The 12,294-nt window shown below is 45.6% G+C and overlaps 1 protein-coding gene across 1 annotated transcript; it reads right to left on the bottom strand.

Moving 5' to 3' along the window:
- Window positions 1-1,626: 1,626 nt before the first annotated feature.
- Window positions 1,627-12,146, bottom strand: LOC130297276 (oocyte zinc finger protein XlCOF6.1-like). Its single transcript, XM_056549580.1, has 2 exons — window positions 11,898-12,146; window positions 1,627-2,747 (listed from the first exon to the last, which is right to left on the bottom strand). The coding sequence occupies exons 1-2, from the start codon at window positions 12,028-12,030 to the stop codon at window positions 1,750-1,752; spliced, it is 1,131 nt and encodes a 376-aa protein (XP_056405555.1). The 5' UTR covers window positions 12,031-12,146; the 3' UTR covers window positions 1,627-1,749.
- Window positions 12,147-12,294: the final 148 nt, after the last annotated feature.

The following is a 12,294-nucleotide window of genomic DNA, read 5'->3' as shown; positions in this document are numbered from 1 at the left end:
GAGATCAGTGTGTGCAATGTTATAGTCCCCTATAGGAGCTATAACATTGACAAGTGAAAATAAAGTGTTAATAAATGTGATTTAACCACTTCCCTACTAAAAGTTTGAATCACAAAAAAACAAACAAAAACTGTGTAAATAAAAATAAACATATATGGTATCGCCGCGTGCGGAAATGTCCAAACTGTAAAAATATATTGTTAATTAAACCGCACGGTCAATGGCGTACACGTAAAAAAATTACAATTTTCTTTATAAAAAGCGATCAAAAAGTCCGATCAAAACAAAAATGGTACCGATAAAAACTTCAGATCACGGCGCAAAAAATGAGCCCGTATAAATTTTCCTGCATGTAGTTATGATTTTTTTCCAGGAGTACGACAAAATCAAACCTATATAAGTAGGGGATCATTTTAACCGTATGGACCTACAGAATAAAGAGAAGGTGTCATTTTTACCGAAATATGCACTGCGTAGAAACGGAAGCCCCCAAAAGTTACAAAATGGCATTTTTCCTTCCATTTTGTCGCACACTGTTTTTTTTCTCCGTTTCGCCGTGGATTTTTGGGTAAAATGACTGATGTCACTGAAAAAGTAGAATTGATGGTGCAAAAAATAAGCCATAATATGGATTTTTTTTTAAGAGTTATGATTTTTAAAAAGGTAAGGAGGAAAAAAACGAAAATGCAAAAACTGAAAAACGCTTCGTCCTTAGGGGTTAAACACCAATAAAACATATAAAACTCAATTTTTTTTTTTTTTTAAACAAAGTACATTAGAAAGATTTTTCATAGCTAAAATTTGTTGCATTTAATGTGACATTTAGGCTTTGTTAGAATTTAGCGATTTAAAGGGGTATTCCAGGCCAAAACTTTTTTATACATATCAACTGGCTCCGGAAAGTTAAACAGATTTGTAAATTACTTCTATTAAAAAATCTTAATCCTTCCAATAGTTATTAGCTTCTGAAGTTGAGTTGTTGTTTTCTGTCTAACTGCTTTCTGATGACTCACGTCCCGGGAGCTGTCCAGCTCCTATGGGGATATTTTCCCATCATGCACAGCTCCCGGGACGTGACATCATCATTGAGCAGTTAGACAGAAAACTTCAGAAGCTAATAACTATTGGAAGGATTAAGATTTTTTAATAGAAGTAATTTACAAATCTGTTTAACTTTCCGGAGCCAGTTGATTTATATATATATAAAAAAGGTTTTGCCTGGAATACCCCTTTAAGACTCTTTTCCTATCATACAGAACTCCAGCGGTGAGACGGATGGATAGGAGACTAAGTTTTAAATGAAAAAACTTTTATTAAAAAACTTTTATTAATACATTTGAGGATGCAGTATGAGATGTATAATATTAAATGTAATGATGATATATAAAAGTGATTCCAATACGATAGAAAAAAGGAGAAGTTAAAGTGGCACTCCGGTGCTCAAGCATCCTGGACATTTTGTTCAGAACATTCGGAGTCGGAGGCTGTGATCGTGATGTCCCGGCCGTGCCCCCTTGTGACATCACGCCACGCCCCTGGCGTGGCGTGATGTCACAAGGGGCGTGGCCGTGACATCATGACCACTGCCACAAGAACCCGGTGTTTGTTTAGATTACGGGGGGGGGGGCCCTAGCAGCGGCATCCCCGCGATTAGACTTCTTATCCCCTATGCTTTGAACAGGGGATAAAATGTCTAGCAGCGGAGTACCCCTTTAATTGGGGATTTCTACGTTGGGTGCATTAGTTTATTTAGTTGATGTGTGTATTTCCGACACCATTTAGTGCACAGATTTGGCTTCTCCCCTTGTGAGTTTTTTGATGTTTAACAAGGTTTGATTTCTGAGTAAAACATTTCCTACATTCTGTGCATGAAAATGGCTTCTCCCCTGTGTGAGTTTGTAAATGTTTAGAAAGATTTGACTTCACAGTAAAACATTTCTCACATTTCGGACACGAAAATGGCTTTACACCCGTGTGAGCTTTCAGATGTTTGGCAAGACTAGATTTCTGTGTAAAACATTTCCCACATTGTGAACACGAAAATGGCTTCTCCCCTGTGTGAGTTCTTTGATGATTAACTAGATGCGATTTCCGATTAAAACATTTCTCACATTCTGGACATGAAAATGGCTTCTCTCCTGTGTGGATTTTTTTATGTTTCTCAAGATTTGATTTCCGAGTAAAACATTTCCCGCAGTCAGGACACGAAAATAGCTTCTCTCCTATGTGTGTTCTCCGATACAGCATAAGATCTGGTTTCCGAGTAAAACATTTTTTACATTCTTGGCATGAAAATGTTATTTTTCCCGTGTGAGTTCTCAGATGTTCGCCACAATTTGATTTCAGAGTTAAATATTTCCCACAATCTGGGCATGAAAACAGATTCTCTCCTGCATGAGTTCTCTGATGTAGATCCTGTTTCTGAGGTAAATATTTCCTACATTCTTGATTTGGAAATAGTTTCTCACGTATGTGCGTTTTATCATGGTTAATAAGTTGCGTTTTCGAAATAAAACATTTCCCACATTCGGAACAAAAAAATGGCTTTTCATTATTTTGCTTAACATTCTGTGATGAATCAGAAGACAGGACGGGTGTAACAGGATGAGATGACAGATCTTGGCTGTGAAGGGCTGAGGGTGTATCTGGGATAATGGAATGTTCTTCATATGTATCTTGTGTGATATCATCATCTGCTTTATAATATGAAGATATAAGATTCTCCTCTGATCTCCTGGTACAGTCATCTGCCAAGGATAAAACAGGTCTTATTTATTATTATCTTTTTTATTTTTTATTTTTTTTTACTGATAATCGTAAAAAAAGATATTTCAATAAAACCTTTTTGAGGCATCCACCTAAAATGGCACAAAAATAGTTGTCTTCTATGGGGGTGGTCTTCTCAAAGAAATGGTCTTTTGGAGAGGTTTCATTATATTTATATCAAGTCTTTTTTCATACAACATCCTAAAGGGGAACTATTGATACCGGTCTCCATTCTTCCATCACCAGCATCTGATCTGATCTAATTTGCTCCGAGCCTGATGACTGGCGATGCGGGGCGGAGGCTCGTGGCGTCACAGTAACGCCCAGCTCGTGATATCATGGCTACGCCCCCTCAATGCAAGTCTACGGGAGGTGGTGTGACAGCCGTCACGCCCCCTCCCATAGACTTGCATTGAGGGTCGTGGCCGTGACGTCACGATCCTCCGGTGTTGCACCCGACGCTCTAAACGGACGGGACCCCTGTGATCAGACATCATATCCCCTATCCTTTGGATAGGGGATAAGATGTCTAGGAGCGGAGTACCCCTTTAAGTACAGATAATATTTTCCTCTGCTGTGTATAGAGACTTCTTGTCCTATCTACTGGTTTTAAGTACATATGCTAATTTTCATTTCTATGTTTTCGTTTTTTTCCTCCTCCCCTTTGGAGAGCCATCATTTATTTTTCCATCAACAGACCCATATGAGGGCTTGTTTTTTGCGGGACAAATTTTACTTTTTCTAATGAAACCATGAATTTTTACCAAAAAAAGTAAGGTAAAAGAAAAAAAAAAATGTAAACAATTGTGTGTTTGTGTGTGTGTGTGTGTGTGGGGGGGGGTGTTGGGGGACAAAAACTATTTAGCAACTTTTGGGGGGTTTCGTTCTTTACGCAGTGCACTTTACAGTACTGCTGTACAGTACTCTTTATTATGTGAGTCAATACAATTAAAGAAGATATCCAGCGGGGAAAAAACGTATCCCCTATCTGACCGCTGGGACTCCCTATTATCTCCTGTAGGGGGCCCCGACTTTGCTTCTCTAACGAGTGTGTCGTACCCAGGACATAAGCTAGTCGAAAAACGCCCCCTCCCTTCATCTCTATGGGAGAGGCGGAGACACAGTGTTCGCATGTCTCTGCCTCTCCCATAGAAATTAATGGAGGGGGCATGTTTCGGCCAGCTTACGTGCTGGGTGCGAAACATCATTACAGTAGCAGAGCCGGAATCTGCAATATGGCCCCATATACCAATTTAAATATTGGTTCCTTATGGGGCAGATGTGTTTTGGGGGCCCCCTTAGGCACCAGGGCCCTGGTGCGACTGCTACCTCTATACCCCTGGAGCTGGGGCACCGTACAGGAGATCGGGGGGTCCCAGCAGTTATACACTGGAGATCATGTATGTCGAAGGAGGGTAAGAGACCCCCGGACACAATTTGCACTAATTATAGCCCTGCGATTTCACTGCGGGGGTCCGATGAGCCCCCTGAACCGACCAGCATCTGACATTTTCCTTATAAATGCTATAGACAGAATTCATCAAGGCATCTAAAAGGCTTAGTGGGGACGTCAGTTTGATTGCTGATGTCTGCCATTGGATGGGGAGTCCCTGGCTGCTGATAGCAGCCGTCACTCACCCGCTATGAAACGAGCACAGCTCCTGCGCTCACTTCATAATAGCATTGTAAATGTATTATTAGTGTCTGTGAAAACTTGCATCACTATAACCTAAATGTATACGTCACTCTCGTGTTACATAGGACTTGTATAAAGGTCATTGGTGTGGCCTACAGGCTCTTCCACCAGTACACCAAAAATTAGTGTGTTGGATTTTTGGTGGGGCCTACAGGCTCTTCCACCCAATCTTATTGTAGATATTAATGAGTGGTGCCAACAGGCTTAAAGGGGTACTGCGCAAAGACTTTGAGAACTACTTCAGCCTTAAAGGAGTACTCCGGTGCAGAGTATTCCTGCTCCATCCTGTCCGGGCTGCAAAATAAATGAAAATGAACCATCACTCACCTCCCTGGGTTCCCGCGGAGCGCCACTACAGCTGATCGGTCCTCCGGTCCATCTACTTCATACTTCCGTGTGAACGAAGCGTCACATGGCGCTCAGCCTATCGCCGGCCGAGGCAGAACATCGCGGCAGCCGGCGATAGGCTGAGCATCATGTGACGCTTCGTTCACACGGAAGTATGAAGTAGATGGACTGGAGGCCCGATCAGCTGTAGTGGCGCTCCGCTGGAACCCAGGGAGGTGAGTGATGGTTTATTTTCATTTTTTTTGCAGCCCGGGCAGGACGGAGCAGGAATACTCTGCACCAGAGTACTCCTATAGCGAAAAGGATGGGAATGACACATCTACCCTATGGAAAGCTAATAAGGCAGTCATTAGGGGCACATTCATTAAACTGGGTCATAGACTTAAAAAAGCGAGAAGAGCTACAATCGAAGACCTGCCTCAAAAAAATCAAAGCTTAAAGGGGTACTCCGCCCCTATACATCTTATCCCCTATCCAAAGAATAAGGGAGAACATGTCTGATCGTGGGAATCCTGCCACTGGGGACAACCGCGATCTTGGCTGCGGCACCCCAGACATCCAGTGCATGGAGCGAACTTGGCTCCATGCCAGATGACTGGTGATGCGGGACAGAGGCTCATGACATCACGGTCACACCCCGCTCATGACGCCACAGCCACGCCCCCTCCCATAGACTTGCATTGAAGGGGCATGTCCCTGATGTCTCGAGCAGGGCGGGACCATGATGTCCCATCCTCCGGCGCTGCACCCGACGCTCTAAACGAACGCCGGGTGTAGCAGGGAGATCGCGGGGGTCCACAGCGGCGGGACCCCAGCGATCAGATATCTTATCCCATATCCTTTGCATAATTTGTCTAGGGGCGGAGTACCCCTTTAGGAAGCTTCTCATAAGTCTCGGCAGCAGAGGAGTTATGGGGCAGACATTCTTCTCTTAGGATGCCAATTGACAGAATGCCTATTTTAGTCTCATGAGAAATCCCTTAGGAAGCTAAATGCTAAGTACTATGCCTGTAGTAGCTTCTCACCACCTTAAAGGGGTACTCCGCCCCTAGACATTTAGCCAAAGGATAAGGGATATGATGTCTGATCCCGGGGGTCCCGCCGCTGGGGTCCCCCCTCCTTGCTGCACCTGGCGTTCGTTTTGAGCATCGGGTGCAGCGCTGGAGGCTCGTAACGTCATGGCCACGCCCCGCTTGACCCGTGACATCACAAGCAGGGTCTGTCCGTGACATCACGAGCCAGTCATGCTACACGGAGCGAAGTTCGCTCCGTGCACCGGATGTCTGGGGTGCCACAGCAAAGATTGCGGGGATCATTTGGAAAGGAGATAAGATGTCTAGGGGCGGAGTACCCATTTAAAACCAAAATTCTCTTTCTATGGACCCAGGATAAGAAAGGCAAACTCATTACGCCCCAAGACACTATTAACCGTTTACAGATTTTTATGCCACACTTTATGATCTAAATAAGGATCCGTGTACTATCCTATGGGGAAACCATCAATTTTTTACTCAAAAACCTCTTATATGGGCTTTGCTCTCCTTTTTGAACCTGTTGTGTTCTTAAAGCATAAAGGCAATTTTTCAGGATAAACAGTGACGGGTGTGAACATGAACAGAAGCATTATTTCTGGGATGTGATTTAAAGGGGTATTCTGGCTTTATACATCTTATCCACTATCCAAAGCATAGGGGATAAGATGTATGATCGCAGGGGTCCTGCTGCTGGGACCCCCGCGATCTCGGTGCAGCCCCTGGCATTCTGTGCCGGGTGATGCCTCCGAGACGCGACTTTACAAACACGGCCCCTCCCATAGACATGAATGGAGGGGGCGTGGTGTAACATCATGAGGGGGCGTGGCTGTGATGTCACGTCTCGGAGGCAGCGCCCGGCACAGAATGCCAGGGGCTGCACTGAGATCATGGGGGTCCCAGCGGCGGGACCCCTACGATCATACATCTTATCCTATATCCTATATCCTATAAAGCCAGAATACCCCTTTAAATCACATCCCAGAAATTATGCTTCTGTTCATGTTCACATCCGTCACTGTTTATCCTGAAAAAATGCCTTTATGCTTTCTGTGTTTGCTTCTGGCTCTGTAGAACAGCTCATTTCCATCTTCCTTTTACAAGATAGTCAAGTAGCTCACTGAGAGATTAGGTTACATGATGCTACTCCCAAGTCTATAGAGATGAGGGGGCATGATATGACCTAATCTCTTAGTGAGCTGCTAGACTATCCTGTAAAAAAGATGATGGTAAGGAACAGTTTTTTTCAGAAGGAATAAGGAGTTTAGCAATGGAAGGAAGCAGGGTTGGATCCTGATAAATCAGACATTTTTTTCTGATAAGATATATTCAAACGTTTCGTACATTCACTTTAGTGCCTATTAAAGACTATGCTTGTCTATATACATAGAAAGGGAAATATTCTCCAGAAAAGCCTCTTCATTTCACTGAAGCGGTTTGGGGAGATCTATTTGGCATCATCTATCCAATCCTCTCCACAGGTCATCGTGACAACACGGGCCCATTTGGACCAATGGGAACTATTACATGCTGTTGTTTTCATTATGTACATGCCATTCTTAGAATTATTGCTGCTATGTTGTTATTCTGTCTCTTATCCCCTGATGAACCCCATTATTGAGGGGTGATATGCGTCGAGTTTTTCATGGGTTTTATACAGGATCGTGATATTCGTGGTCTATATCGGTTGTCTTTTTTGACCAAACCACGGCTTCCCGGTGCAATTATCTGGATAGGACCTTTTTCAAGGGACGGTACGATACCCCAGGAATTATAAGAGGGATCAGCTGATTTTTGTTTCTTTGTTGGTATGATTTATTAACGTATATCTAATATAGGTTGGGTTTTAGGAGGCCCCAGGTTTCTTGTACAGTGATAGTACTCTCCAGAAAAGCCTTGACCAACCAACCCCTTATAAGCATCACGTGTAAACTGTAAGCTTCTCAGTCTAGTCAATATATATAGCCTTTCACAATTATTGAATTGTCGTAAAACACAAAATTTAAAGGGGTACTCCGCCCCTAGACATCCTATCCCCCATCCAAAGGATAGGGGATAAGATGTCTGATCGCAGGGGTCCTGCGGCTGGGAAACCCCCGTGATCTCGACTGCAGCACATCGGGTGCACAAAGTGAACTTCGCTCTGTGCCAGATGACAGGCGATCCGGAGGCTCGTGACGTCACGACCCCTCAATGCAAGTCTATGGTAGGGGGCGTGACGGCTGTCATGCCCCCTCCCATAGACTTGCATTGAGTGGGAGTGGCTGTGACGTCACAAGCGGGGCAAGGCGTGCACACGCACGCACAGTTAAGCATCCTCTCACTGTGAGACCTGTGACCTCTGCACGCATGCAGCGCAGGCGCCGATGACGTCTCTCATCGGCGCCTGCACTGTAGTGGGAGAAGAATGTAGCCAGCTTGTGCAGCCCAGGAGATTCCTGCCTGCGATAAAAATTTTTTTTATTTTAAACCATCCTGGAATCTGCAGAGCAGGGGAGGGAAGGTGACGGGAGGGGGGAAGCAGGAAGGGGGAAGCAGGAAGGGGGGTGCAAATGATGATTGGGGGGGGGGTGCAAATGATGATAGGGAGGAGCAAGTGATGATGGGGGAGGTGCAAGTGATGATGGGGGGTGCAAGTGACGATGGATGGGGGTGTGCAAGACATGATGGTGGAGGTGCAAGGGATGAAGGGGGGGTGCAAGTGACGGGATGCAGGTGACGGGGGGAAGGGGATGCAGGTGACGGGGGTGCAGGTGACAGGGATGATGATAATGATTTGGATGTGACGGAGCACTGGCTACTTCCCTACCTGGCTACCTACACAATTATGGGGTGGGGTGGAAGTGATGATGGGGGGGTGCAAGTGATAATGGGGGGAAGGGGGGTGCAAGTGATGATGGGTGCAAGTGACAGGGGGGAAGAGGGTGCAAGTGACGGGGGGGGGGGGGGGGGAGGATGATGATTTGGATGTGAAAGAGCACTGGCTACTTCCCTACCTGGCTGCCTACACAATTACCTGCCTGGTAACCTACCTTATAAACTTCCTGGCTACATACCCACCTACTTAGCCACCTGGCTACCTACCTACATAGCAACCTAATTACCTAACTACCTACTTGCTACCTAACTACGTACCTATCTACCCAGGTACCTACCTACATACATAGCTACCCATGTACCTACCTTGCTACCTACCTATGAACTTATCTCCATATCTACTAACCTACCTGCATAGCTACCTACCTACTTCTACCCAAGGAAAATTGTAGCTCACCAAAGTATAAAGAGCAGAATTCAGTGCAGTTTATTCCATTTCAAACAGTGTTACAGAGCAGGCTACGTTCTGTCACCTCTCATGCAAGACAAAGACAGGTCGCTGAAACGTAGCCTTCTCTATGACGCTGTTTAAAATGGAATAAACTCGACTGAATTTAGCACTTCTGGGGAGTGCACTGGAAAATCCAGAAACTAAGATGTTTGTCCTGCAGATGCTGCAGTGATGGGTTTTGGCTGGAAGAAGTCGTCATGGTGGTCTGAGCCAGAAGGAGAACAGAAGGAAAGACGTGAATTGTGAGTCAGTTGTAACTGTATAAATATTATTGTGCAACACAACTGGGGTCTTATTCTGGGGTCTGTATTATGTAACGGGGGAGGGGGGGGTCTGTATTGTGGTGGTGGTGATTCTGGGGTCTATATTATGGTGGGTCTGAATTATGGTGGGTGGTGATTCTGGGGTCTGTATTATGGTGGTTGGTGATTCTGGGGTCTGTATTATGGTGGGTGGTGATTCTGGGGTCTGTATTAGGGTGGGTGGTGATTCTGGGATCTGTATTATGGTGGGGTCTGTATTATGGTGGGTGGTGATTCTGGGGTCTGTATTATGGTGGGTGGTGATTCTGGGGTCTGTATTATTGTGGGTGGTGATTCAGGGGTCTGTATTATTGTGGGTGGTGATTCAGGGGTCTGTATTATGATGGGTGGTGATTCTGGGGTCTGTATTATGGTGGGTGGTGATTCAGGGGTCTGTATTATGGTGGGTGGTGATTCTGGGGTCTGTATTATGGTGGGTGGTGATTCAGGAGTCTGTATTATGGTGGGTGGTGATTCTGGGGTCTGTATTATTGTGGGTGGTGATTCAGGGGTCTGTATTATTGTGGGTGGTGATTCAGGGGTCTGTATTATGATGGGTGGTGATTCTGGGGTCTGTATTATGGTGGGTGGTGATTCTGGGATCTGTATTATGGTGGGTGGTGATTCTGGGGTTTGTATTATGGTGGGTGGTGATTCTGGGGTCTGTATTATGGTGGGGACTGATTCTGGGGTCTGTATTATGGTGGGTGGTGATCCTGGAGTCTGTATCATGGTGGGGACTGATTCTGGGGTCTGTATTATGGTGGGTGGTGATTCTGGGGTCTGTATTATGGTGGGGACTGATTCTGGGGTCTGTATTATGGTGGGTGGTGATTCTGGGGTCTGTATTATGGTGGGTGGTGATTCTGGGGTCTGTATTATGGTGGGTGGTGATCCTGGAGTCTGTATCATGGTGGGTGGTGATTCTGGGATCTGTATTATGGTGGGTGGTGATTCTGGGGTCTGTATTATGGTGGGTGGTGATTCTGAGGTCTGTATTATGGTGGGTGGTGATTCTGGGGTCTGTATTATGGTGGGTGGTGATTCTGGGGTCTGTATTATGGTGTGGTCTGTATTATGGTGGGTGGTGATTCTGGGGTCTGTACTATGGTGTGGTCTGTATTATGGTGGGTGGTGATTCTGGGGTCTGTATTATGGTGGGTGGTGAGTCTGGGATCTGTATTATGGTGGGGGCTGATTCTGGGGTCTGTACTATGGTGGGTGATGATTCTGGGGTCTGTATTATGGTGGGGACTGATTCTGGGGTCTGTATTATGGTGAGTGGTGATTCTGGGGTCTGTATTATGGTGGGTGGTGATTCTGGGATCTGTATTATGGTGGGTGGTGATTCTGGGGTCTGTATTATGGTGGGGACTGATTCTGGGGTCTGTATTATGGTGGGTGGTGACTCTGGGGTCTGTACTATGGTGGGTGGTGATTCTGGGGTCTGTATTATGGTGGGTGATGATTCTAGGGTCTGTATTATGGTGGAGACTGATTCTGGGGTCTGTACTATGGTGGGTGGTGATTCTGGGGTCTGTATTATGGTGGGTGATGATTCTGGGGTCTGTATTATGGTGGGGACTGATTCTGGGGTCTGTATTATGGTGGGTGGTGATTCTGGGGTCTGTATTATGGTGGGTGGTGATTCTGGGGTCTGTATTATGGTGGGTGGTGATTCAGAGTCTGTATTATGGTGGGGAATGATTCTGGGGTCTGTATTATGGCGGGTGGTGATTCTGGGGTCTGTATTATGGTGGGTGGTGATTCTGGGGTCTGTATTATGGTGGGTGGTGATTCTGGGGTCTGTATTATGGTGGGTGGTGATTCTGGGGTCTGTATTATGGTGGGGACTGATTCTGGGGTCTGTATTATGGTGGGTGGTGATTCTGGGGTCTGTATTATGGTGGGTGGTGATTCTGGGGTCTGTATTATGGTGGGTGGTGATTCTGGGGTCTGTATTATGGTGGGTGGTGATTCTGGGGTCTGTATTATGGTGGGGACTGATTCTGGGGTCTGTATTATGGTGGGTGGTGATTCTGGGGTCTGTATTATGGTGGGTAGTTATTTTGGGGTCTGTATTATGGTGGGTGGTGATTCTGGGGTCTGTATTATGGTGGGTGGTTATTCTGGGGTCTGTATTATGGTGGGTGGTGATTTTTGGGTCTGTATTATGGTGCGGATTGATTCTGGGGTCTGTATTGTGGTGTGGACTGATTCTGGGTCTGTATTATACAGGTCTGAGTTAAAATGGTTGTTCTCACTGTAAGGTCCTTACAGCGAGAACAATATATAGGGACAATTCTGTAAAAATAAAAACCTTTGACAAGCCACACCCCCACTCACAGCAAGCCACACCCATGTTTCCCGCACACCAAGCACCTTCAAAAAAAATTTGGGAACAGCACTACCAAAAGGTTGCCTACCCCTGCTATAGGCACTCCTGCAATGTGGTTGTGGGGTGGCATGGCAGCTTGCTACATCACATCTGTAAGTATACGTAGAGTTGCTACATCGGAATGTCATTGATGCCGGAAGATGGAATAAAATTTTATGCATCTAATTTGGTTGTACCCCAGAATTTATCCATTTTGTACCAATATATCTAACTTCTTTCTCAGATGGTTCGATCTCCAGTAGCAGCTCCCCTTGGGGTAGGACTGTTTGGTCTTCTCCATGAGGAGCAACATCATCACTGTATTTAGCTACAAAAGACTCTTTTCCTATCATGCAGAACTCTAGGCCTGAAGGGGGTGTGTGCAGCCTTATCCAATCATAGCTCATCACACACTGAACTGCTCTGGGCTGTGTGTAGCAGAGTGA

This window comes from Hyla sarda, chromosome 1 (genome assembly GCF_029499605.1).
Source record: "Hyla sarda isolate aHylSar1 chromosome 1, aHylSar1.hap1, whole genome shotgun sequence".
Classification (NCBI taxonomy): Eukaryota; Metazoa; Chordata; class Amphibia; order Anura; family Hylidae; genus Hyla; species Hyla sarda.
This window is presented reverse-complemented; position numbering and strand designations above follow the sequence as displayed.

What these genes read in the sequence shown, in the direction of transcription:
- LOC130297276 (XM_056549580.1), bottom strand. Translation starts at nt 12,030, where the DNA reads ATGCATAAAATTTTATTCCATCTTCCGGCATCAATGACATTCCGATGT. An exon ending in CAGGAGTGCCTATAGCAGGG is followed by an intron (nt 2,748 to 11,897) that starts GTAGGCAACCTT and finishes TATCCTTGGCAG; the next exon opens with ATGACTGTACCAGGAGATCA.